The sequence below is a fragment of the Aspergillus clavatus genome, genomic scaffold (genome assembly GCF_000002715.2).
Source record: "Aspergillus clavatus NRRL 1 1099423829736 genomic scaffold, whole genome shotgun sequence".
Lineage (NCBI taxonomy): Eukaryota > Fungi > Ascomycota > Eurotiomycetes > Eurotiales > Aspergillaceae > Aspergillus > Aspergillus clavatus.
In genome coordinates, this window is record NW_001517111.1 from 128,248 (window position 1) to 154,288 (window position 26,041).

At 39.5% G+C, this 26,041-nt stretch overlaps 5 protein-coding genes across 5 annotated transcripts, besides 10 other annotated features; 2 read left to right on the forward strand and 3 right to left on the reverse strand.

The window, feature by feature from the left end:
* Positions 1 to 2,091: 2,091 nt before the first annotated feature.
* Positions 2,092 to 3,300: a mobile genetic element.
* Positions 3,301 to 5,481: 2,181 nt separating this feature from the next.
* Positions 5,482 to 5,518: a microsatellite.
* A 196-nt stretch (positions 5,519 to 5,714) lies between these two features.
* Positions 5,715 to 6,935: a mobile genetic element.
* Positions 6,936 to 11,050: 4,115 nt separating this feature from the next.
* Positions 11,051 to 12,088, forward strand: ACLA_057490 (putative Rho-associated protein kinase; the record flags this gene model as incomplete). Its single annotated transcript, XM_001276518.1, has 1 exon — positions 11,051 to 12,088. The coding sequence occupies one exon, from the start codon at positions 11,051 to 11,053 to the stop codon at positions 12,086 to 12,088; it is 1,038 nt and encodes a 345-aa protein (XP_001276519.1).
* A 907-nt stretch (positions 12,089 to 12,995) lies between these two features.
* ACLA_057500 (uncharacterized protein) lies at positions 12,996 to 15,329 on the reverse strand (the record flags this gene model as incomplete). The annotated part of the gene is made up of 1 exon (XM_001276519.1): positions 12,996 to 15,329. One exon carries the CDS (start codon positions 15,327 to 15,329, stop codon positions 12,996 to 12,998), a length of 2,334 nt encoding a protein of 777 aa, XP_001276520.1.
* Positions 15,330 to 15,839: 510 nt separating this feature from the next.
* On the reverse strand, positions 15,840 to 17,632 carry ACLA_057510 (MFS transporter; the record flags this gene model as incomplete). The annotated part of the gene is made up of 3 exons (XM_001276520.1): positions 15,840 to 17,059; positions 17,121 to 17,486; positions 17,560 to 17,632. The coding sequence occupies 3 exons, from the start codon at positions 17,630 to 17,632 to the stop codon at positions 15,840 to 15,842; spliced, it is 1,659 nt and encodes a 552-aa protein (XP_001276521.1).
* Positions 17,633 to 17,825: 193 nt separating this feature from the next.
* Positions 17,826 to 17,846: a microsatellite.
* Positions 17,847 to 17,941: 95 nt separating this feature from the next.
* Positions 17,942 to 17,971: a microsatellite.
* A 1,122-nt stretch (positions 17,972 to 19,093) lies between these two features.
* Positions 19,094 to 21,894, reverse strand: ACLA_057520 (uncharacterized protein; the record flags this gene model as incomplete). Its single annotated transcript, XM_001276521.1, has 4 exons — positions 19,094 to 19,156; positions 19,405 to 19,511; positions 19,588 to 19,857; positions 20,310 to 21,894. 4 exons carry the CDS (start codon positions 21,892 to 21,894, stop codon positions 19,094 to 19,096), a joined length of 2,025 nt encoding a protein of 674 aa, XP_001276522.1.
* A 441-nt stretch (positions 21,895 to 22,335) lies between these two features.
* Positions 22,336 to 22,359: a microsatellite.
* Positions 22,336 to 22,360: a microsatellite.
* Positions 22,361 to 22,933: 573 nt separating this feature from the next.
* Positions 22,934 to 22,974: a microsatellite.
* A 340-nt stretch (positions 22,975 to 23,314) lies between these two features.
* Positions 23,315 to 23,357: a microsatellite.
* Positions 23,318 to 23,356: a microsatellite.
* Positions 23,358 to 23,533: 176 nt separating the features above from the next.
* Positions 23,534 to 26,041, forward strand: sip5 (Sip5p; the record flags this gene model as incomplete). The annotated part of the gene is made up of 2 exons (XM_001276522.1): positions 23,534 to 23,920; positions 23,981 to 26,041. The coding sequence occupies 2 exons, from the start codon at positions 23,534 to 23,536 to the stop codon at positions 26,039 to 26,041; spliced, it is 2,448 nt and encodes an 815-aa protein (XP_001276523.1).

The following is a 26,041-nucleotide window of genomic DNA, read 5'->3' on the forward strand; positions in this document are numbered from 1 at the left end:
TTCTAGTTAGCTAAGGTATTATCTTATAAGATTCTTAATATAAAGTTTAACTTGGATTTTTAATTAGTAATTATTTATTACTTTAGTTAATTAGTATAATTCTTAATATCTTATTATAATTAGTTTTCTTTTATAATTAGTAAAATCTACTAGTTTATAATTTCTTTTCTTCTTCTTAGAAAAGTAATTCTAGTATAGTACTATTTTCTAATCTATTTATATAAATATATTATCTTTATACTACTCTATTTACTTCTAATAAGAGAGTATTATAACTATAAATAATTCTTTAAAATCTATCTCTCTAGTATTTTTTTAAGATATTAATTCTAAATTATTACTTTAAATTCTCTCTTAGTCCTTATTATCTAAAATAATTAAGTCTTTATTACTTTATAGCTCTAATAACTTTATTTATTATTATATAAGATAGCTATTCCTTACTAATTTTTATTTATTAATATATTAAGTTTTTTACTTACTTATTTTATATTATATTCCTAATCCCTCCCCTACTTATTATAAACTTTCTCCTAAATATTTTTACTTATTATATCCTTCTGCTATATACTATAATAATTCTTTATATAATAGTATTAAAGGGTTAGTCTTATTAAGTATCTTTTATATTTTAATTAGATTAAAGATTAATAAGCCTACTTTTTATAGCCTAATATTAAGGCTTACTAATATCTATAGATATTATAGATTATCTTCTATCTCTACTTCTACTAGTCTCTACCTATTAATAAGATTCTTTAGGTTATATCTATCTAATTCCTATAATATATATATTCTAAGAGACCTTAATTATCTTATATAGCTTAAATTACTTACTCTTAAACTTCTAGAGGCTTTTATTTTATATAAGGACCTACTAGCCCTCCTTAAAATAACTTTTTTTTATTTATAAATCTTAGATTATCTCTCTCTTAATTATATATTCTAATAGCTTCTTATTTATTAATACTTATATATATATTACTCTTATAAGCTTATTATAATTATTTTCCTTTATAGGTTCTCTTATATCTCCTAGTAATCTTAGTTTAATCCTATATAGTAGGTAGAAGGGGCTTTTACTAGTATTTATATAGGTATATATCTATACTATAAATATTACTAGATAAAGATATTTATTTTATAGCTATATTAATTTTCTTATTAAATATTTTATAAGTATTTATCCCAGAAGTTTATTAAGGTTTTTATTCTTTCTATTTATATAGGGATAGTTTAGTATTATTATATAATATTTTACTTTTAAGATTTTTATAAAGATCTCTATTATATATAACAGAAGATTTATATTATTATTAGATACTATCTTATTAAAGATACTATACTAAGTAAATATCTCCTTATATAAGAACTTTACTATTATTTTATCTATAATATATAGAATAGCTTTCATAATAACCTATCCTATTATATAGTTAATAATAGTAATAATCTATCTATTACTATTTAGTATTACTAGCAGATATTTAATAAGATTAATATCCTAGTATTTAAAAGGCTAGATACCTTTCTTTACTATATAATATTACTATTCCTATTTAAGATGTTTCTTTAATCCTTATAATATTTAATAATTTAGGCATTCCTTAACTATAGCTTAGATATTATATTATAGAGAAGACTACTAGGCTTAAGTTCTAATAACTCCTAGTAATACTAGATAGCCTATATAATTATATTCTCTATATATTCCTTATAGGAAGTCCCTTTAGAATAGAATCTCTAGGTATAGGGTATCTCTTATATCTATAATATAGATTAATTTCTAGTAATATATAAATCATCCTCCTAGGTATTATCTACCTATAATTTAATTTAGTAAGAGGTATAGTACCTCTTTTTTTAGTTTAAAAAATAGGGCTATTATTAGTATAAGCTCCTACTTTCTTTTATCTTATAGTAAGATCTATAGCTTTAGGTATTTTATTATAGTATTATACTATTTATACTCTATAGGATTATTTAGCTTTTAAAATATCTTATCTCTATTATCTCCTATACTTCTAGTATATTAAGTAAAGTTCTTTTAGTAATATTACCTAGTCCTTCTTCTATAAAGTTAGGGTATTAGCTAATTATATCTAATATTATTACTTTACTATCTTTTTAATAGTAGATCTCTAAGTTATAACTTTAGAATTCTTTTACCTACTAGGCAAGCTACTTTAAATACTTAGTTATATTTATAAGATATTAAAGACTCTTATAATTAGTTACTATTATTATTATCTTTCTATTATTAATATAGTAGTCCTATCTCTAAAGGGCTTCTTTTATTATAAGTAGCTTCTTCTTTTATATTAAATAGTTTCTTTTTATATTACTAAGCTTCCTTCTATTAAATATAATTAGGTAAAGTTTATAGTTCTTATCTTCCTATATTAAAATTATTCCTACTACCTATTCTAAGGTATTAGTCTTAATTTAATAAGATTAATTAGGGTCTATAATTATTAGTACTAGTATAGTAATTATTAGTTCTTTTAAGTTAGTAAAGATATCTTAATATCTTACTATCTAGGTAATTAAGTAGAATTTCCTTTTCTAAAGATCTTTATTTAACTTCTTTAGTAGATTATAGAGGGTAGCTATAACCTATATAAATCTTAGTATAAATTAGTAATAATATATTATAAGTCTAAGAAATTATTATACTTTATAGATATTTTTTAGTTTTAGCTATTAGATAATAACTTCTATCTTAGCTAGTATTAGCTTTATAGTTCCTCCTCTAATAATATACTTATAGAATTTAATTTCTTATTAACTAAATTTATACTTTAAGGCTTTTATAAATAGCTAGTTCCTCTATAATTAGGTAAGAACTTCTTATATATATTATTTATATTTCTCTTTACTTACTAAGAATATTAAGATATTATTAAGATATACTACTATATATAGGAGATCTTATAGTTAACTATTTATATATATCTAGAATATTATAGGTATATTATAAAGTCTAAATAATATTATAAGAAACTTATATTTCCTAAAGAAGGTATTAAATACTATCTTAATAATTAAGTTATCTACTATCTATAATTATTAATACCCTAAGAGAAGATTAATTTTTAATAGGATCTTTATCTAACTAACTTAGTTAATTAACTCCTAAATTCTTAGAAGTAGATAAGTATTCTTAATAATAACTTTATTAAGTACTTAATAATTTATATATATTTATTATTTTCCTCCTAGCTTTAGGATTAATACTACTAGTAAACCCTACTAGCTTACTAAGACCTAGATTACTCTTTTTTATAATAGTTCTTCTACTTAGTAGTAGGTTTTCTTAAACTTCTCTAGTAATTAGAAGTAAGTATTTATATTAATTAATTTAGTATTATTAGTATTAATAATATAATCTACCCCTTAGATAGGTAGTATTCCTAGGTTAAGTTCTTCTTAGAATATATTTTTAAAGTCTTTTATTTATTTATTATAATTTATAATTATTAATTTCTTTTTACTAGTTTAGAGGAGATATAATTATATTATTAACTTCTCTTTTTATAAGATCTACTTTAGTTATTTTATAGTTATCTACTATATTAAGGTGTCTTTATAATATTTAATCTTATATTAAGGATTAATAAGATAGATAAAATATATTCTTCTCTTATTTTAAAGGATTATCTAGCCTAATTATTAGTTAATCTATAGGTTAGTAACTTTTAGCTAGTTATAACCTAAGATTATTTTATATTTATTAATATCTAGAATCTATAACTTAATAAGACTAGTCTATTACCTAATTTATATTAGTATCTTTACTTATTAGTAGGTATTTATTATAGCTCTATTTAGTAATTATATAACTAAGGATATTTTTCTTTTACTATAGGGAGGCTCTATTATATTAAAGTAATTAGTAGTTATTTATAATATAAATAAATAACTAGCTCTATAGTTAATAAGAGCCTTAATCTAAATTATCTATCCCTTACTTTATACTTCTATTATATAATATATAGAGTTAATACTTATTATATTTAGATATATCTTAGTAATTCTTTATAGTAATTAAAGATTTCTTCTCTTAGGTAGTTCTTCCTTCCTATCTTTAAAGAGATTATATTATATATTTTAGTAGTTAGAGACTTTCTTTATTTAATTAATAAGTATCTCTAGATTTATTAATCTTTCTTATTTTTTATTATCTTTAAGGGGCATAATTAGAGATATCTAGTTTTATTATATATAAAATATACTTTATTTTAGCAATATTATAGTTTCTACTTTAATAAATCTTTATTTAGTTATAGGAAGTTTCTTCTTAGCTAGAGAGAGCTAGTAATTATACTTAGATTTATTAGATCTTTATTATATTAATTAAATTATAGTTTTAATTATAGGTTACCTCTAAGTTATTAAGTAGTAGCTAAGTTATTCTTATAAAGGGAGAAGTATTTAACTATTTTATTATATATTTATAATTATATTTAGTCCTCTATCTATCTTTTCCTAAGCTCTAGTTAACTCCTAATAATAAATTTTTAAATAAGAGAAGCTTTATATATTAGAAAAGAGATATATATTATAGCTTTACCTAAGATAGTAATATATAATTATATAAATTATAGACCTTAGATAAGGCTTTTATATTTCTTCTATCTTTTATTATTTATATTATATTCCTTAAAGTTCTTTAGTAGCTATATATAAAAGATTTCTATATTAGTAATTACTAATATAAGATTAATCTATAATTAGGTTTTATCTACTTTATATCTCTTATAAGTATATCCTATAAGTTTCTACTTAATAATAATAAGATATTCTAGATTAGAGGAAACTCTTCTTATTACTAATAAAATATCCCTAAAATATTCTTTAACTCTCTTTTATTATTCTTAGGTAGTATCTCTTATATATATATTTTTATACTTTAAGATAGGAGTAAGATTTAAGACCTTAAAAATAAGTAATAATTTATAATAATAATTTATCTCTTATAATTCTAGAGATAGTACTTATTTACTATATTACTTCTAATAAATACTCTAAAAAAATATATTAATATTAATAAGTAGTGCTCCTTAGACTACTATCTTAAATAGCTTAGTAAAAGCTTATCTTATATCCTCTAATAGATTCTTAGTAGGATTATTTACTATAGGTAGCTAGTTATTACTAGTAGTTCTAGTAGGAAGGTTTAAGGATATTATCTTATAGGGATTATTTTTTATTAAGACCTATTTTAGTAACTAAGTAATACTTCTTTAGCCTAGAGTTACTATATCTTATTTTATTTCTATCTCTTTTAATAAGGCTTAGTAGAGAGTTCTCCTATAGTAAAAACTCTTTATTAAGTATAACCACCCTACTATCTTTTAGCTTAAATTTAGTAGTTACTTATAGGGAAGAGTAGTAGGTATTTACTAAGATAAATATAGGTCTAGTAGAGTAAGAGTATTTAATTTCTTACTATCTATAACTTTTAGATATACTACTAGATAGTTTTACTAAGGGTAAGGTAGTATTACTAGGGGTAAAGAGAGATAGGCTAGGCTAATACCTCTTTATTTATCTAGGGTAAGATCTTCTATTTATATCTAGCTACTAGCTATCTATCTAAAAGATAAGTTATAGATATTATAGAGATTTCTTAGGTCAACCTTAGTAACCCAGGGTTAACCTTAATAATCATTGATCTACTCATGATATTTGTTCACTGATATCATAATATATAGGAATTCTATCTACCTTATATAGTATTTATTAAGGGTTTTTATTATTAAGAAAGTCTATAGATTAGTATAATTAGTAAGAATTTCTACTATATTACTATTACTCTTAATATAGTGATTCTAGTATTTAATATATTCTATTATTATTAGTATTTCTGTATTATATATATTATAGTAGGTTTCTATATCTTATAGTTTCTATAACTAGTATACTACTAGATGCTATTATCTATCTTCTTATTACTATATTAGGATTCTAATAATTATAAATCCTAAAGCATCTAGCTTAATTTAGATTTTTAAGCCTAGATTAAAGTAGTATAGCACTGGGGCTTCTATAAAGTAGTGTTTTATATCTTTAAAAATATATCTTATTTCTAGGGTAAGGAATTCTCTCTTACCTTCTTAGATCTTATAGCTTCTTCCTTTTATATTCTTATACTCTTTTATTATGTTTAATAAGAGTATAGTAATTTTAGAGTAATAAGAGATAAATCTTTAGTAGAAGTTAGTAAAGCTTAGGAACTACTAGATTTTATAGATATTCTTAGGTTCTGGCTACTCTATAATTATAGTAATATAGCCTTACTCTATTTTTATGCCTTCTGTGCTTATTATAAAGCCTAGGAAATTTATTTCTATAGTATAGAATTTATACTTACTTCTCTTAGTATAAAGTCTATATTTTTAGAGTCTAGCTAGTACTTTATAGATATATTATATATATTCTTCTGTATTATTAGAATAAATCATAATATTATCTAGATATACTATATAGCAGGTGTCTAGTAGATTACTTAGGGCTTAATTAATATATAATTAGAATATTACTAATATATTAGCTAGGCTAAATAGTAGTATAGTATATTTAAAATATTTATATCTTATATAAAATATAGTTTTCTATTTATCTCCTTTCTAAATATAGATTCTATAATAAATATTATAGAGATCTAGCTTAGTCTAAATCTATATACTAGCTAGCTAATCTATTAACTTACTTATTAGTAGTAGTAGGTAATAGTTTTTTATAGTAATTTTATTTAATCTATAGTAATTAACATATATTCATAATCTGCTATTCTTCTTAGATATAAATAAAATTAAAGTATCTATAAGGCTTTTAGATAGCCTAATCTATTCTCTCTGTAGATATTCTTTAATATATTTCTAAAGGACTCGGGGTTCTTCCTAGGGTTCTCCTTAAGCTCTATTATATAATTATATATAGTATTTAGTAATAGAATTTCTACTTATTCTATACTAAATATATCTTAATATTCTTTACATTCTAAGAATAATACCTCCTTAGATCCTAAGCCCTCCTAGATTACTAATAACCTTAAGGGGTTTTCTATTCCTTTAGGAATAATAACTAAGGTATATAGGAATATACCTTTTTTAATTTATTTATAGCCTCTACTACTAATATTATCTTGATATCAGGTTTTTCTTCCTTAGATTCTCTATTATAATAGTGCTAGGAGAGGTTTTTCTATTTAATATCTAGATTAGTAGTTTTTAGTTAGTCTATCCCTAAGATTAGGTTATACTTAATTATATTAATAGCTTTTATGACTAGTTCCTAGGGCCTAGTATTTCCTATAGAATTAGTAATTTTAATAGTAATACTTCTTCAACTATAGGAAGTTATAAAGTATCTATTAATTGTCTATACTAATTATAGGGATTCTTTAATCTCTAATAAAAATTTTTTAATCTATTATTAATTTATAAAGGTCCTCTCTACTCTATAATTAATTAGGGTTCTATATATATAGTAATTTTATCTAACTATAATAGAGGTTTAGTAGATAAGTATCTTACTATTATTAGAATTCTTTCTAACTTTTAATACTACTATAATATAAAATATAGGGTACCCTAGTTTTTTAACTAGTTATTTCTTTAGAGTTTAGTGGAATTACCATGGGTAAGGTAGTATCACCAGGGGTGAAGAGAGATAGGCTGGGCTGATACCTCTTCACTTACCTGGGGTAAGATCTTATATTTATATCTAGCTACTGGCTATCTATCCAAAAGATAAGTAATAGATTTCGCAGAGATTTCTTAGGTTGACCTTGGTAACCCAGGGTTGACCTTAATAATTATTGATCTACTCATGATATTCATTCACCAATATCACATTAGTATATTTATATATCTAGTAGCTAAGCTATCTATATTTTTAGTAAGCCTAATTTACTTTATCTCTCTTAGAAGAGTAGGAAAATTTCCTCTTTAAGAAGTTCCTTCTTTAGTAATTCTCTATTAGACTTATTTATTAAAATTCTTACTATCCTAATCTATAGTCTTCTAGTTTAGATAAATATTAATATTCTAGCTTTAGAGCTTACTTCAACTAATTAAATTAATCTTTCTATAATACCTCTTATCTTTCTAGAATATTATTCTTAATTATAGCTAGATAAAAAGTATAGACTTTTAGAGATTCTAATATATTAAAAAATCTTACTGCTTTAGCTTAAATAATTAGGGTGATATAGAAGTATAGGATATCTTTATAATAAAAGTCTGGTATTAGCTTAGCTAGTTAAGAGTAAATATTATCTAGATAGATTATAAATTCTTATATACTTTATTATAGTTTTTAAGTAGTATTATAAAATTAGATTATAGCCTTCTTATATAGGTATCCTAGGGCTATAAATAGATATATATAAAAGTCTATAAAATTAACTTACTAAAGGGGTCTAGATAATTTAGCCTTATATATATATTATTTATTATATTAATTATCTATATATTAGACTAAGGCTATCTATATCTAATTATTTTTAGATTTAAACTAGCTAGGATACTTCTTAAAGTATACTTATATTTAGTTTATAAAGGTAATATACTCTTATATTATTATAGCTAAGAATAGTTTTATATTTATAGATTTCTTTAGTTATTCTATATAGATTATTTTTTTTATTACTTTAGATATATCCTTATCTATTAAAATTATTCTCTCTAGTAATAGGGTTTCCCTAGTACTTTTTAGGGTATAATCTTATAGTTAAGCTTATTTCTTATTTAATTATTACTAGATTTCTATTCTCTAGATTTCTAGCTCTAGGTAATATTCTTCTTCTAGGAGAAGTTAGATATTTTCTTTCTTAATCTAACTACTTAAGTTCTATTTACTACTATCCTACCTTTATTAGGTTTAGGATTTAGGCTATCTCCTTCTATCTAGGATTATTTCTATTATCTTAGTAACCTCCTTAGTAATTTAAGGTATTTCTTTACTATATTAGGTTCTTTAGTCTAGTATTTACTAGAGGGAGGGTCCTAAAGTAGATTAGCTATAGGTATTTAGTATTCTTATAGTATCTTAGTAGGCTAATCAGATTTTAGGAAGTAATTAGAACTATAAAAGTAGTATAATATCTAATAGAAGATAGTAATTAATTATTATAAAGAGATTATAGGATTATATTACTATTACTAGGAGAACTAATTACTAGTTTATAGAATCTTCCTCTGCTAGTGAGGTTTTACACCAGACTATCACATGCTAAACCAGCCCTACTATTTGCTAGGGTGCGGCCTTAGTGCCTTGCCTGGCTTGTTTGGTGGAACTATTCTCCAGCACTGCAGCCCCCACCATGCTTAGGAGACAGTGTTGCATGCATAGCTCCGCTCATTATTGGTTCTTGCTCTTTACCATGTCAGCCTAGACATGCTGAGGTTTGAAAAAGTGGGGCAGTCAGTCAATTTCTTACCTGAACAAAAAGACCATGCAGCCTCACACTACCTTGGTCCACCAATCCCACAGATGGTACAAGTACCCCTCAAATTCATCTTTCAGCCATGTCAGAAAAGATGTGAATGGCGGGAGGAGCCGCAATTGGGTTTGCTCTTCCATTGATGTAGCCTGCTAGTCTAGATTGTGGGCAAGGCGCTAATATAGTGCTGGCTGTGAGCCACTCATTTACTAATGCATGGTAGTCACCTACACGCCGGGAGCCTCTTATTCCTGTCACAGATATGCCTGCCTTTAGTCAATCACAGGCCCCTGGAGCCTTGACAAACACCGGAACCCCCCTTTGGATGTGATTTTGGATGAAGTTGCATAGATCGAGCGGGGAACCCTGTCTACAAGATATGACTATGTGACTCGCATATTGCGGCTTGCCTGGATTCCCATTTAGAAAATATAAGTATTCCCGGATATGTCTCTCGTCCAATAACCATCCTTCTTACCATGAACATTCCTGTCTACAGGTGGCGCCTAGCAAGGCTCATTAACTCATAAAAGTAGCAGTCCTAACCCTTTCATATCGAGCGAGGCTCGTGATTATAAAAGGGACTCTTCTTCCTCAAATTTTCTGATCTGATACACTGCAAGCTTCTGACACGGATCAAACCTCTTCTCCTTACCTGATAGGCACAAAGATTCTAGCACGGACAAAGCCTCTGCCGTAAGGTATTTGTTCTTCCAGGTCTTTTAGAAAGAGAGTAACTAATAAGAACAGATCACATCAACATGTGCAAGAGAACCTACAATATAACTACGCGTGCTTGCCGTCATAAGGTTGAGACACCCGGCAGTCTGATCCCTAGTGATGGATGTAACAACTGTGGGGTAGAGAAAGGCAGGAATGATAACGTTGCCAGTACTACCTCGCATTTTCCTTGCGATGACTGCAAGGATAGAGGTCTTTGGGCCCAGACAGCCGATGGAAAATGGTACGATGTCGCAACAGGTGGGCCTCAGCAATTTACAGCTGATTTCAAGTTTCCGTGTCAGTTCTCCTGGAATACCTTGGAATACTCAAAATTCCTTGTAATCTGACGACCGTTCTAGAATTCCTTGCCAACTTTGCCTGTTCCTGGATATTGCGTGGCGAAAGTGTCAACAATTCATTAGTGGACCAAAGGGCGGTCCCGAAGAGCGACCAGCGAGAATTTTGGGACGCGCTAAATTAGTGCAACTAATTACGGAGTAACCCGCATGGTTGTATATATGATGCTTAATTATTATTTGTCTTTGGTATTGACTTCGTTTGTTGTGCACTTTTACTATAGAGAATTGATTCTCCTTCAATGAGGAATGTCCCTACAGTATTGTGTAATTAATGAGAGAAGGGCTCGCTCTGACGAAAAAGGCATAGCGTGGGTGGCATTAGTCGAGCCCCTATTTGTAAGACAATCAATCTCTTCCAAAATTCTTCCTTTTTCCCTTCTCCTCGCGTTTGTTGCCCTTACCTTCCTCCCCCCACCTCGTTCTCACACCCGTACCGCCACCCCGCCCTAATACTTCTGTATATCGTTGGCAAAACTCTACACGGCTACGACTACAATTACATGTGTTTTGATTCGCCATGAGCTTCCACTACGCTGAGGCTCTCGAGGAACATAACTGGATTGGCGGAGGACTCGACGCTTATATCTACCGCGTCACTCCAACTATTGTGGTGAAAACTGTTCGTCGCGACCGAACCCCTGAAGAAAAGGCAGCGGAGCATCCTTTCCTCAAGGAGATCTCGTTTTTCAAACGTCTTAACGAGTGCCGTGACCGATGTCCGAATATTGTTGAATGTTTTCTCATGCTCCCGGACTACCTTTTCCTATCATATTGCACGCATCAGGCAATCGCCCCTCGCTTCTATGAACGCCAGGAGCGAGAGACAGGAACAAATGGTTTTTATGGGCGTCTTATCAGGGTCAAGGAATACGAAGATCCTGCTCTCATCGCTCGGTGGATACAACAAATCACCTCTGCTCTTGAGTATGTGGAGAAAGTGGGCTTTTGTCACAATGATCTGCATGCGAGCAACTGTCTTCTTGACAGAAACTTCAACTTGAAGCTGACTGATTTTGGTCGTGCCACCACCATTGGACAGCCACTTGAGGGTACCTTACCTCCACGAGCCAGACCAATACTTGCTGGACCATTGAAAGGCACATACGGGCTCTGTTCCGCCAGAACTGAACAGTTTGCGGTTGGGACACTTCTATACTTTATGGTATATGGCCATGAACCCTATGACGACATTATCCTAAGCGCCGCAGAATGGGATCGCCGATTTTGGGAAATGGAGTTTCCAGAACTTAACCGCAATGACGTTTTCGATGGTCTTATTTCTGCTTGTTGGTACAATGTCTATCCTACAATGGCCTTGCTAGCGTACGACTTCAAGCGCAAGACAAAGGATATGATCTGGAATGCAGATTACATCTTCATTGATTCTGCAAAGGAGACAAAGACCTGTGAAGCATTGGTTCGCAAAGGCTTGCTGGGACCTGAGTTGGCTCTCCGCTTTCAGCCGGCCTGGCGAAGATACCTACATGCTATTGTGAAGAGAAGCATGTTTATTTGGCAATGCTTTCTACAGAGAAGATTCTGGATCTGGTCTTGATGATCGGTTGGGGCTTGTACCACTTGACAAACTGAGGTGCTTAGACTCACTGTCTTAACCTGAAAAAAGACATGTTATCATACAGTGGCTGTTCCATTCAACTTCACAATTTTCAAACAAGATGTGCTCTTGGCTTAATTCTATTTCCTACAGAATGGATTGAAATCATTTTCATCACTTGCACACAGAGATGCTTTCTTGAACCCCATTCCAAAACACGCTAAGCTATCCTTGGCTTGGCTCTATTTTGACAGGTCAAAACATATTGAAAGGCAAATCTACATGACAATGAGTTCTATATATCCTGGAAATACCCTGACACATTAATACATTGATAGCGCAAAGCAAGCTTGTTCGCCTAATTTGGACAAAGTCCTTGTATTATGAAATATTCCAGTATCCTATCATATTACATTATGATCATTGCTAGCACTGATTAGTAATTTTGAATTGAGGCTATATCATTGGTCAAAATTAGACAGCTCACAATTCGGCTGGTATTGCACAGTCTCCGGTAATCGTACCCAACGGTGCCTTCCGCGTAACATTATTGGTTGGCCCTTATACCTGTCTAAAGCCAAGTTAGACTAGGTTGACCATACTTCACAGGGGGTGGAGCCGCCAGGCATGATTTTCTTGGCCTTCGTAGTCCTGTTTTCAGTGCTGTAAGTACTAAACCAATAACCCTGCGGATTGTTTCATTCATTCATAATGCAGACAAGACTTCATAAATCCATACAATGCCCTCGAAGTATATATTCGAAGGGGCAGTTCAAACAAACTCATGGACGTGCAGAAAGGTACTCAAACTATACTCTACTCATGGGGAATCAAAGGAAGAGAAAACATCACAGAAAAGCAAAAAAAAAAAGAAAAAAAAAGCACCAAACTGGTACCATCTCAAACCTCAAACGCCTCCACGGCCCATCCGTTCAATCGAGCCGAGGATACCGCCGGTGGGACGGCCTGGGGTAAACACGGCAATGCCGGATTTTCCTCCGCTGTTGCCCCTGGCATGTCGGGTTGCCGGTGCTCCAATCTTGGAAATCTTCTTCTCGCCCCCATTCCCAGACCCGGTGCCGGGTGGGCGGATTCCACTGGAACCACTGCGATTCACGCTTCGTCTAAGTTCTTCATTCGTCTCTGTCGGAGCGGGCTGCGGCTCTGGAGTCTCATACTCCTCAGGTCTGGGAGGAGAATGGGAAGCGCTTGGTGACCGGGGTGGATTCTGCTGTATCGCCAGCCATTCATCTACCGCAGCCACAAGCTCCCCCTTCTCTGCTCTTTCCACCTTCAACTCTGCTCGCAGTTGCTCGCTGTCTTGCTTAAGTGCCGTCATCTCTTGCTGGAGACCTTGAATTTGTGCCTCTAGAACACGCTTCTCCGCCTCATGCTCGTCATTTTGGTGGGCCACCATACTGGTATCAGGGCGGTGGCTCTCCGACAAAGCAGCGTCGCGCTCGTTCTGCAGACGCTCGTTCTCTTCACTGGCAGCCTTCCATTTATTCTCGGCTTCCCGCACGCGCTTCTCCCAACGCGCTTCGTAACTCTTCTTTAGAGCAGCAACCTTGGTCTCGTGTTTGCTTTTGTACAAGGTGTGAAGTTCGCGTGCAACTTTTTCGACCGCATCCTGGACTTCTCGTGCGGTCTCTTCGGCTGTCGGCCCACGTTGACCCCCCGCAGGCTCGCCGGTCTCATTAGACGTCGAAGCCCGCGCGGCTGATAGCTGACTCTCCAGTTCCAAGACGCGCCTTTCCAGCTGTTCTCTGCCTTTCTCCGATTCCTCGACTTTCATGGCTAGTTGCTCTTTCTCTCGCTCACCCTCCACGATGTCGGCTCGGACGCTCCGCAAAACATTCTCCATTTCTTGACCCCGTCGCTCCCATTCGGCTTGCTCAATTTCCAGCGCCTCTTTTCGCGCCGCCTCGTTCCGAACTTCGTCCAGGGCTTCCCCAACCCGTCGCTCAGCATCGGCAACGGCTTGTTTTAGGCTGGCAACCTCTGCCTCTTTTCCACTCAGGGTTGCTTTCAACGAGGAGATCTCGGACAGAAACCCAGATTTCAATGACTCTAATTCCCGGGGTGTAACTGTGGGGATCGACCTGGGTGTGGGAATCGCAGGAATGTCAAAATCGAGTAACGAGGCCTTTGAAGGGCTTCGAATGGTTTCCCGTAGATTCCGCAAGGGTGAGCGTCTCGAGGGGGAGTATCGCTCCTTCTGAATGCTATAACGCTGACGTGGGAAGAAGGGGCCATGATCCGTGAGATCAAGCAGATTTGGTGTGCCACTGGGCTTTTCGCCATCCTGGGCTTCCGACCTCTTAGGAGAACGGGATGCGATTGGTGTACCGATCTCAATGAGCGCGTTCTGTGTTTCCCTGGCTGAATGAGGGGTGCCTGGACCAGGACTTTGGAACTGAAGCTCATCCGACTTTCCAGGGCTGCTGGACAGTGGCCGCATGGCCTTGAACGGGGAATCCCCTCGAAGTTGCGCAAATGATGTCATGTCGGCATTGGGAACAGCGGAGAAAGTGCTGAGGCATGTATCATCCATAAAGTCGTGAGAGTCATCATTCATAACATCATCTCCAGTGTTCGATTCAACGTTCTCCTTGTCTTCCAGAACGTCGTTGTAGTCATCACATTTGTCAAAAACAGTGCTCATGCCCTCGTCGTAATCGTCCTCTATCGTATTATCGACGGCATCCGGTACATGCTCTTCCGTCCGGTTCTCTTCACCAATATGATCTTCGTCGTCAGCGTAGACATGGATGTCACGAGTATCTTTCCTGCTCATTCCTTTCTTGCTTCGATCGTCCGAATAATCTGTAGCATCCAAATCTTCAGGACAATCGTCAAAGGAGCGCTTTTTCGGGGTTAGGGAATGCTCAGTCTGTCCCATCGAGGTCTGCCGATTCCGAAGCATTTGAAAGTCCACTGTATCATCCCTCCCATCATACTGGAAAGGCGAACTGGGCATGTATCGGACAGATTCTACTTCCTCAGTTTCTGGAGCGGGGCCTTGTGAATTTTGCACAGCTTCATAGCGCAGGCTACTCGGGGTATCGGTGTTGGCTGTCTCGATCGATCTCTTCGGACTTTGCACGAGGTTTTCTGGTTCGTATCGGGTTTCCTGGTCCTCGTTCATCTCAACCTTCTCTGTTCCCAGCTCATCAAGCCCCAGAGAAAGGGCTCGTGAATTCTGGCGCGAAGATGTTAACGGGGAGAGGGGTGTGGACATGACAATCGTATCGAATAGAGTACCGCAGAATGAGAGTGAAAGTTAAATTAAGTTGACACAATGACTTGATATTCTTGGGGTACTATTTCGAGCTCCCAAGATAGTTGATTCAATGAAAAGGCGAAGGGATAATGTGCACAGCAGAGACAATGGTTTGTCCTGCGCGATGACTGTGATGTGTTTGATTATTATTTTCGGCGGTTGCTGGGATAAGGCTGTAAACAAAACTATACCCGATAGAGCCTAGTATATTGGAGCCCAAAACGGTGAAGAGTGGCAAATTAGTGGGCTCACTTCCACCGCCTTTAAGAGGCATCCCGACTGCGTACGGAGATAGTAGATACGGGTTCTTATTAGATTTGTCCTGTGAAGAGATATGAATTTTACCTTGATTCTGCTATACGCCTTTATGTCCCAAAAACGCCATGCCCCTTAAATACAAAATATGAAAAAGAACTCGCTGAAGTAGGGCCCCCTGCGTGGTATCATTTGTACACGGTGCTTTGGTTTTCATCTCCAAAACGAATACTGCTGGTGACATAGACCGGCATCTTCTGCATCTGCATCAGTATCGGTCACAATAATGTGGATTGTCTCTTTCTGAGCTGGATATTCATCTGGTGTACAATGACATGGCACAGCAGAGCGAATCGTGGCAGAACGGTGCTTATTATGGTCAATGAAGAACAATTGGGCAGCACCAATTACCGCGACCAAGGCGCTTGCCCACCATGCCACGGCAGTGAAATTGAGCTCGGCACCTGCGCTGTACAGGAACCCGGCAACGGGTGGGGCGATAGTACGAGAAACTGCTCCTGCTGAGGCAGCAAGGCCGTTAATCTTCCCCGTTACTGAGTCTGATGGGCTGGCTTGCTTGATAAGAATGAGCAATACCGGGTAGTCAATGATCGACAGGATATTGCGCACGATGAGGCAAGAATAAATGCCAAAGAGTAAGAACTGCTGAGGCAGAAACATGAGGAACGGGACGATCAAGTACGCCAGTGGATGGAGGACAGTGACGATCACAAATAGTCTCCAGACCCCAAGGGATTGAGCCAGGACCGGAAAGATGCAACTCTGGATGATGAGAGCAATGATACCGTCGGAAGACATGATCAAGCCTACTGTTTGCGTAGATAGGCCTAGGCCACCAGGAAAGCTGAGACCAGAGTTACGGGTACTCAAAACGTTACTGCCATTCGGATCTTGCAGGAAGATGGGCAAAAGATGATCGTACGTCATGGAGTGATAGGTAAAGATGGCCAAGGCAATGACAAGCGAGACGACCCGCCAAGTAAAGACCGGTTGCTTTGGCGACTGGTATTTCGAACCGTCGGCGTTCACAAACCAGTCCTCATCCGCTTGCAATTGCACTTGATTGAAAGTGCCATACGATTCTGCTCGTAGATCAGCTCCTGCGTTGGCGGTGGCCCCTGAGGTGGCTAGAAGAGGGCTTTCGGCGGATGCATTGTTTGAATCTCCAGAAGTGCTCCGATGTTGCAAATCGGGATGAGTTTCTTGCAAGAATAACCAGCTGCCAAGGATGCTGAGGAGAAGCAAGAGAGAACAGACCAGATTGGGTAGCAGATAAGGAAATTTTCCGAAAAGACCACTGTGAGAGAAGAGAGAAGGATAGGTTTCGGCGGGCCTCGCAAGCAACCCTCCAATTGCAGGACCAATGATAGTCCCAATAGACCAGACAAAAGGCATCACAGCGTAAGCTCGAGCTGTATTATTTTAGTCAGACCCACTGTGATGACTGAACGAAACGACAATAATCCCACTTACGTTCATGCTCAGGACGCTTGACCAGTTCTCCAACCATTGTCTGTATGACTCCAATGTTCCCATTCAAGAGACCTCCAAGAGCACGACCTAGAAGGGCCACCCAGAAGTTGGGGGCCAATCCCACAAGCAGGAGCGACAGGATGGTGCCAAAGCAACCGGAGAGAAGCACTGGCTTGCGACCAATACGATCTGAGAGGCCTCCCCAGAACATGCCAGTGAGCGCTTCCGCAAGGGAAAAGGTGGCGACCAAGATTCCGGCATAGAAGGAGGCGTCTGTATCATTGGCGATCCGAAAGTCCTTGACCATAACCCATGAGTATGGGAAGATGGAGGTCAAGGCGATAGGCTCTGCGACACGGCATATTGCTGCAAAAGGTGCAAGTTAGCATGTGGCATCACAACCTAGAGTATGGAATACTAGGTCTAGAGCATCACATACCGAGAAGGAACAGCTGAGCGGTGGGAAATTCATCGTTCGAGGAGGTTTGTCTTCCCTGGAGTGTCAATACCATTTTCTCCAGTGTAATCTTAATTTCTTACGGCAAGCCCCCCAGCCTTCTGGCGAGTCTTCCAGGTGAGATCAAGCCGTTTTAATGGCAGATTCTTCCAAGCTCCCAGCTGCAGCGATCAAGATATTCCCTACCCGTCTCTGCGGCTGTTTTGTAGATATTCCTTGTTTTGCTCTTTCGTATCTATTTGAGGCACAAAAAAAAAAAAAAAAAAAAACAGATGAACCTAGCGCGGAAAGCAGATCCTCAATAGGAGTGGCAATGGGGAAGAACAATTTCTCAGTGGAATGAATGTAGGGGGAAAAGATGGTCGGAAGAGGAAGAGGAAGAGGAAGAGGAAGAGAAAAGATTGAAAGCGGGGAGTTTGACAATTTGACAGCCACCGGTTGATATGAAGGGGGGAACTTGGGAAACTCTTCCGATCGGAAAGCCAAAAAAAAAATGAGAACAAGCCCAGCAGGTTTTCTCTGGTTCCTCTGGCTATTACCTAAAAGGGAGACAGATCTTGTCTCCGAAATCCGAACAATCTCCATGCACCATCTGGAAGCATCATTGGGATCTACATTGTGAACTTTTTCATCCACTGTCTATACAATGAGGTACCACGGATTCTTACGTTGACTACCTCGTCCAATGGAATATGCATATATATCCCTGTAAAATGAATGTAGATATTAGAAGAACATAGCAAATAATTACATCTATAAAATTAGAATGTGTAACTCCGCGATCCAGTGACAATGGATTAGACTCGACTCTCTAGACTCCATAGTATGCTCAATTTCAACGGATCATTCACAAGATGACCTACTCGCAGCATCACTTTCGGGTCAGAGATGATAGAACCCTGACGGCGGCCAGTGTATTCCAGTCGATAATTACTACAAGCCCATGTACAAGGAAGATGTTACTATCTATCTACATGACGCCTACATGACTAGGTAGGCGGAACTAGTCCGTATTAAGGTAGGATAGATATGTCAGATGTCTACGCTAAATCCACTCTGGTTTAGCCCATGGATGGTGCATGACGGCGTTTCATTAGCGGCTGCTTTTCTAGATGTTTCCAGTTTCCCATGCGAGTTTGTCTTGACCATCAAGTTCAGCCATTGATATTGGATTTCAATGGACTGGTTCATTTTTTCCATCGTTCGAGCATAGATTTACTCAACATCCAGATTTCTTGTTGACATCGCACTTTGCAGCATATTAGAATAGCCAGGTATCTCGAAGTGGTCTATCATCTGGCTACCTCGCTAGGTTCAGCTCCATCCTGTCTGTTCACCTTCCTGTACCCTGGTTCATGCCATTGTTCCTGCCCAGTCGTACAATACCAGGAATATCTGCCGGGCTACCCAGAGCCGCATGAACGCAAGACTGGAGGCTTGTGTTGCACCCACACAATGTTTATTTGGCTCTGTGTCTCAGAGGTCAGAAAACGCTCCTGCATGATCGTAATCACTTCTACATTCTGATGTGAGCGGTCCTCATAACCGTCGACTTCCTATGGTTCAGAAGACTGTACACCTGTGCAGAGATATAGGAACCGAATTGCGGCGGGGTCTCGGCGAAAATGCAAGGGCACCACAAAGTAAGGTCTGACGTGCACGAAATTGTCGATGGAGAAAAACCGTTTGATTATCATCACATACACGTATGGAGTATCATCGGTCAACGTGCTCTGACATGGGAATATATGATCGCCTTTCTCTTGCTGCCTAGAACCACAGAGTTAGATGTCACGCCTGGTGGGATCTGTGTTGAGAATGTCGTACCTCTAGCCACTTTTCTACCCACGGCTTGCAAGCAGCCCACGCCAAAAGACCACTGGTCGCAATGATGAAGATGAACACAATGGCCTGGTCTTTCTTAGAATCTCTCTCTGAATATCGCAAAGTTAGCAGACCGTTCTTGTTCCCCCAAAAAACAGATACCTGGCAGGGTAACGGCGTACGTACGAAAACAAGTGGTAAAGACGTCATCCTCCTTTGCGCCTTTACACATGGGTAGATCGTAATCCAAGCAAAACTTGCGATTGCAATCGTTGCATGTCAGCGAGCGATAATTGCTGGCTCTTTTCTCGTTCTGCGAATCATTGTTTTCAAAAAGAATGTTGCGGATGCGGAGTTCGAAGGTGTTGGTCGCCGGAGTCGCTTCAGGGTTTGGGGAGTCCAGAGGTATAATTGTGCTATTGGTAAAGCATGTGCATTTGCAGAATGATGCTGGCGCTATACGAATGGGATAGACATTAGCCAATGGTCTCGAATACCAATAGCAGGATGCAGAGGCACGAGGCCAAACTCACTGGAAGCCAGAGTGAAGGATGCACAAGAAAGAAACAAGAAGAGAAGTAGGACCTGGAGGTTGCTGATCCGGAATAACATGATGGGATTCCGAGTCTGTGAAGTGGTAGAGACTTCGCTTCTTCTATCGAACAGCAATGTGTGTCATTCCTTGTGCTCTTATCTCTGGTGGATCATCATCAACCATTGGAATTAACTACGGAGTACCTTAACTCTCATCGGCCACCCCGGAGTCTTGGCATCATGTGATATGTGCTGCAATCTAGGAGGAATAGACACAATCCTGAGTTCATCTTCTAGAAGATTGTTTCAATTATTATCATTTAAGGTTAAATTGGAACCTATTCTCTTTCGATTTTAAGACTTTCCCTTCATACCTTTCCTCCGATTCTCCCTTTGTCTCTGTTCCTTGGCAGCATCGCGTCGCCTCTTCTTCCAAGCACGGTTGTTGTCTCCACGGTTCTCCCAGAACCATTTGGTAAAATCTGATTCCTCCTTTGAACCGGCTCCCGGCTTGGAGATAGGGCTGCTTTCAGCTACTTCGTCTATATCCATCATGTTGGGATCTGTACTCTTCCAGTTGATGGTTCGACCGACGTGAGCAGTGTCTGGAGTTGGAGCTGCGCTCCTCAACTCTCGATTGAGTAGATCTTTTTTCGTGAAAGGGGTCTGTGGCTCATGAGGCTGCTGTACCTCATCTTCCTCGGACTCGATGTCGTCCTGCCCGAAAAAGCTGAATTGTGCGTTTCCTTCCGGGGCGGGATTGCTCTCAGAGGATTCAGGAGCAGACCGCTTGAAAAGAGCCTCCAGGGGATGGACTTCTTTGGAAATTGCTTCTTGGTTTGTTTGCGCACGTGGGGCACCGCCATCCAATACCGCCGCCGGTAAATCAGGCTTACTGGGAGAAGACGCCTGTTCATCCGTGGATGATGACTGTGATTGCCGCTGTTCCTCTTCGCTGGAAGAAACCTCGGACTGGAAAGATGTGGAAGACGCACTGTCTTCGCTGTCAGAATCTGTGCTGTCGTCAGATGAGCTCGAGCCACTGGATGATGTCCAATCTTCGGATTCATCCGCGGAATCTTCCTGGTCTCCCTTGGACTTTTGAGCCTGCTCTTTCTGCACGGTTGCGGGAACCTTAAAAGGTTTTCGCTTCTCCTTAGCGCCTGCAACCTTTCCCGGCCTATCTGGATTTTTTCTCACACGATCACTGGCCGGTTCCTTCAGATTCCCTGCGGAGTCTACCCAGCCTTTCCCTTCCTCAAAGGTCGAGGTAGTTGCGGCCCCATCCTCTTTTGTCCGTAAGAAGCTAGGGTGTGTCACAGTTTTGGCAAACTCATGAACGACGGATTCCTCCGAAGACTTCTTCTTCTTCTTGGCTTGTTTTTCTTGCTTTTCATCGGGAGAGTCTGATCGGTTTTTCGGTATGTTGGTCCGGAACAAGCATTCTGATTTTTCGGTGTACTTGGACTTTGCTTGTGGCTTTGCCTTCTTTTCATCCTTTCCCTTCCTCTTCTTCTCATCCTTGCGTCGATCTTTCTTGGTAGTCGCCGATTCGGTCCACCCTCGTTTTACTTTGCGGTCCGCGGGAAGCTCGTATCCATCAAGGACATCATCGTTGGCCTTTCGCTTCTTTGACTTTTTCTCAGATGTAGGCTTCGGGGCAGATGCAGCAGTGGTCGCCGGTTCGTCATCCACCTCTACTTTCTTCGGTGACCGCGCAACCTCCACCTTGAACTTCTTGCCTTTCAGAATTGAGCCATTGAGCTTCTTTTTGATCTTGTCGGCCTCCATCGTCGGAAGTGTCACGTAACCGTAGTTGTTCTCGGGGAATGTTGGAATGCAATGAAAAGAGAGATCTACTGCTGACGGCCGGACGGATGCTGGTATGACAGCAGATACAAGATCTGGGGTAAAAGGGGTGATATGGAGGCGCGTGGTTTCCGATGTTGCGGTAGTCATTTGCTATATCTCAAGCCAATGAGCCGTACCTCAAAAAATAACTGCAATTTGGAGAGGTTCTGCGATTTGTACCATGCACGGGGTTGTAATGGGAGATATTAAAAGTGAGATACGCAGAAGCCAGTGTCAATGATACCAATCAGCTAATTATAAAAACCAGCAAACACCCATGCATGCTGCTGCAAGATCGTTTGGCAAACCAAGATATCGATATCTCTTCTCTATCAAACGAAAAATATTTTGGGGCTGGCACTTGGGATTTTCCGACCGCCCGACCCAGAACCAAGGTGTGGCGCAGCAAGCCTCTAATCTTCATCAGTCACGACTCACGAGCCACATGTGATATCCACTGCCAAGACATAGTAGCATGATAGCATCAACCGTCTGGCATCTACAAGGACGCCTATCTATCTGACACTGGTGAACGCAGATAAATGACCTTTGTTGTTGTTGTTGTTGTTGTTGTAGAAGAATGGTGTATAACTACCGGGAGGCTCCTCTGCCTCCATCTAACACAATGTGTAGAGCAATTTGGAATCATGCCGCTGTTTGAGGTACATACTGGTAAATTGATCTATCGAACATGGGCTATGACTTCGCTAGTCATAGAGCTCATTCACTGAGGAGATGTGTCCCTAACTCCTCTTACCTCTTAACTCCCAACTCCCCGGAAGTGAGTATACTACTAACTAGATTCTAAACAGATCGCTTAGGCCCCCCTACTGTGATCAAGCTGGAGGCCTGGCCAGTAGCCACAAGCTAGTCGAAGTAGTCGAAGAAGGACCTGATAGTTCCTGTCATAGTAAGTAAGGTATTGATATTACCGGAGTTACCGCTTTCTTTGGGGAGTTTGGGCCTTGAGCTGCCACACATGTCAGTGCTCGGTGTAAGCTAATGTGTAGGTACTGTATTGTACTGTAAAGCCTGGTCCTTGCCTGCCTGATTATTGAACTCAAATAGTCATCGATCTCACGATTCACACGGACTGGTTCATACAGTATGTACTAGTCTAACAGTAGTCTCATCCTTCTCTCGGACTTCTCTCTCTCTCTCCCTCTTTCTCTCTCTCGCTCGCTCTCTTCCAAGATTCCATCCCAACTCCTATCTTTTTTTTCCTCCCCCCAATCTTACATACTACTACTCTAAAGTAGTTCTTCAGCTGCTGTTAGAGCCTTTTTCTTCATCGTCTTTCTGACCAATTTTCTTGCCATAAGTCCTTGTTGTTTGAATGCTTCCCCCCTGATCCGGCGTAATCCACCCTCCCGCGGCTAATAATCAAGCCCGCATTCTGATCTCATCGCCGCTTCCAGCAGCCACTCTCGACTCTTGGAATCTCTTGGACTCTCTTGTCGCTCCCATGGCCACATCGGGTTTATTATTGTCACCACATCATTTTCATCCCCGCTCTGGCATTTGAAGCTTCTTTTTTTTTTTTTTTTTTTTTTTTTTTTTTTTTTTTTTTTCTCTCCCAATGCACTCCGCTTTACTGAGTGGGGGTTTTTGGTGTTCACACATCTCGCATCTTGTTGTCCTACATCCAGGTCATCCGACTGACACTACAGCTCTTGCCGTCGTCCATCCTCAACCCCGTCCCTGATAAGCTTGTTTCAGAACATTGTCCCCTTCAGCTCGGGCCAGGATGGGTAATTCACAAACAAAAGAATCCCGACCGTCGCTTTCATCTTCCAATCGCCGGGGCCACCAATGGGGCTCTTCCAGCAGTCATGGACGATCCCCATATGGCGACCGGCATCATGCGGAAGGCTCACGGTCGCGAGGTAGTAGACCGGATCTCTCGATGTTCGGAATTGGCGGAAGCTCCGACAGGGATGTGGCTACCTTGGAGCATCGGCGAGAAACAAAACAGGAACGAGAAGCTCGTCGGCTGGAAAAGGAACGGGTGGCTCGGCTTAAGGAAAGAGAGCGTAGCATGAGGGAAGAGCATGTCGATGGGGGGTATTTGGTGACCCAGGGCGTATATGTGGGCACTGAGGATTTCAACAAGGCTGTGACTCGACAATTGATGGTACATCTACCACCCTCCCTGTCTTACATGATCTTCTTATACTGATGGCCTGGCGAATAGATTGAAAGAAGACTAGCACCTTTCTGGAGAGGGTTGAATGACTTCTCCGATTCATGGACGGAACATCAACTCATGGCAGCCGCGCGCGGTCTACCCATTCCGCCCCCCGATGAGATTCCTCCAGAACTGGAATATAAGAATCCCCCAAGATCGACCGAAGAAGCAAAAGAGTCGACAATCCAACACCTGATGGTGCCGATCACGTCAAGGTCGCAATCGTATGGATCGGAAGCCTCACAATCGTCCACACCGACCCATTCCCTACCCTCTCCCACATCTCCGTTCGCTTCCGGTACTTCAAGTTCACCATTATTCCGAACGCGCGCCAAAACTCTGGCCTCTCTTACCTCATCTAGACACGGTTCGCAAGTCGATGCGGGCCCTAAGGAGATACAACTCCCCAAGGACCCCTTTGTCAATGGACAGCCCATCGAGGCTTACCTTTACAAGGATGCCACGGAGTGTCCGATTTGCTTTCTTTATTACCCGCCTTATCTCAACCGCACGAGATGTTGCGATCAACCTATTTGCTCTGAGTGCTTTGTTCAGATCAAACGCCCGGATCCCCATCCGCCAGAGCATGGAGAGACCGACTCAAATGCCGCTAACTCAACGTCGGATAGGGATCGCCAGGAGAGTCAAGACGGCCAACTAGTATCTGGGCCAGCCGCATGCCCGTTTTGTGTGCAGCCTGAATTCGGTGTCACATATGCGCCTCCGCCTTTCCGCCGTGGCCTGGTATACGCGACCGATTCCAGTCTTCGCCCAACCTTCGCTTCCCCCGTGTCGTCCTCGTCATCTCTGTCATCTGCAAACCCACCTGCCATCACTGGCCGTCGACGCGCTACTTCGTTGTCTGCGAACGACCCAACGGTCATTACAACAGATCGAATCCGCCCTGATTGGGCGCAAAAGCTAGCCAATGCCCGAGCCCATGCGGCACGAAGATCGGCTGCAGCGACCGCTCTGCATACCGCGGCATACCTGATGAATACAAACTCGTCTGGAAACGAAAGCCGTAATTTCAGTTTGGGCCGAAGAGGTGTGATGCGAAGGACGGGTACGTCAGAGAACCAGAGCGTCTCGAATCGATCAGGTTCTCCTGCGTTGCAGGCGCTTGCGTTCCTGACTGACCGACGTGCCGTGGGGCCTGAGACGGATTTCGCGGAAGAAGGCGGTGGCAATATGGCGCCCCCACGCAACAGTTCGCGACGCAATCGAATTGATGATTTGGAGGAGATGATGATGATGGAGGCGATCCGGTTGAGCTTGGCTAGTGAAGAGGAGCGGCGCAGGAAAGAGGAAAAAGAAGCCAAAAAAGAAGCGAAGCGGCGAGAAAAGGAGAGCAAGAAGGCTGAAAAGGCTGCGCGCAAGCTGGGGGTCTACAGTAACAATGCGAGTAGCTCCGCCTTGGACGTCCTTTCCGACCCCCGACACGGCAAGGGTAGTAGCAGCTCCTCCTCGATGACTGGCGAGGACACGGCTTGTGGTAAGGGAAAGGAAGTCGAGCGCATGCCTCCTTCTACCACCAATGCTACCGCGTCGCCAAGCAGCCTTGAGATTCCCTCTGACGCGGCCAATTCGTCGCCGGTCGCTCATGTCATCGAACCCGGCTCGAGCGCGCAAGCTGCTACCACCCAGTCCCTCGCCCGAGAGCTACCGAAACCATCTCATCTGCGGCACGTCTCCAGCGCATCATCATCCTTTTCGTCGCTCGTTGACTCAACACCGGACGACCCCACTGGGGCTTATGATGGGAGTGCCACAGCCACGGAGCCGATGTTCAACTTCCGCAGCTTAGCGGCCGTGATTGGCGATGAGGACAAAGGGGTTGAGTCCACCGAGCATGTCGAGGATACATCGTCCCGGGCCACTGTAGCGAGCTCTGCTTCGGGTGTTGCACCCTCGGCGACTGAGACATCCGGCGCACCCGCCACCGGGGTTGAGCCGGTGTCAGTAGAGACCATTACCGAGAATGGAGATTGTCTGATGCCCAAAGAGCTGGAGACGCGGTCGGTGGAAATCACTCACACTGCACCGAATACGGAGGCCACCTCTTGA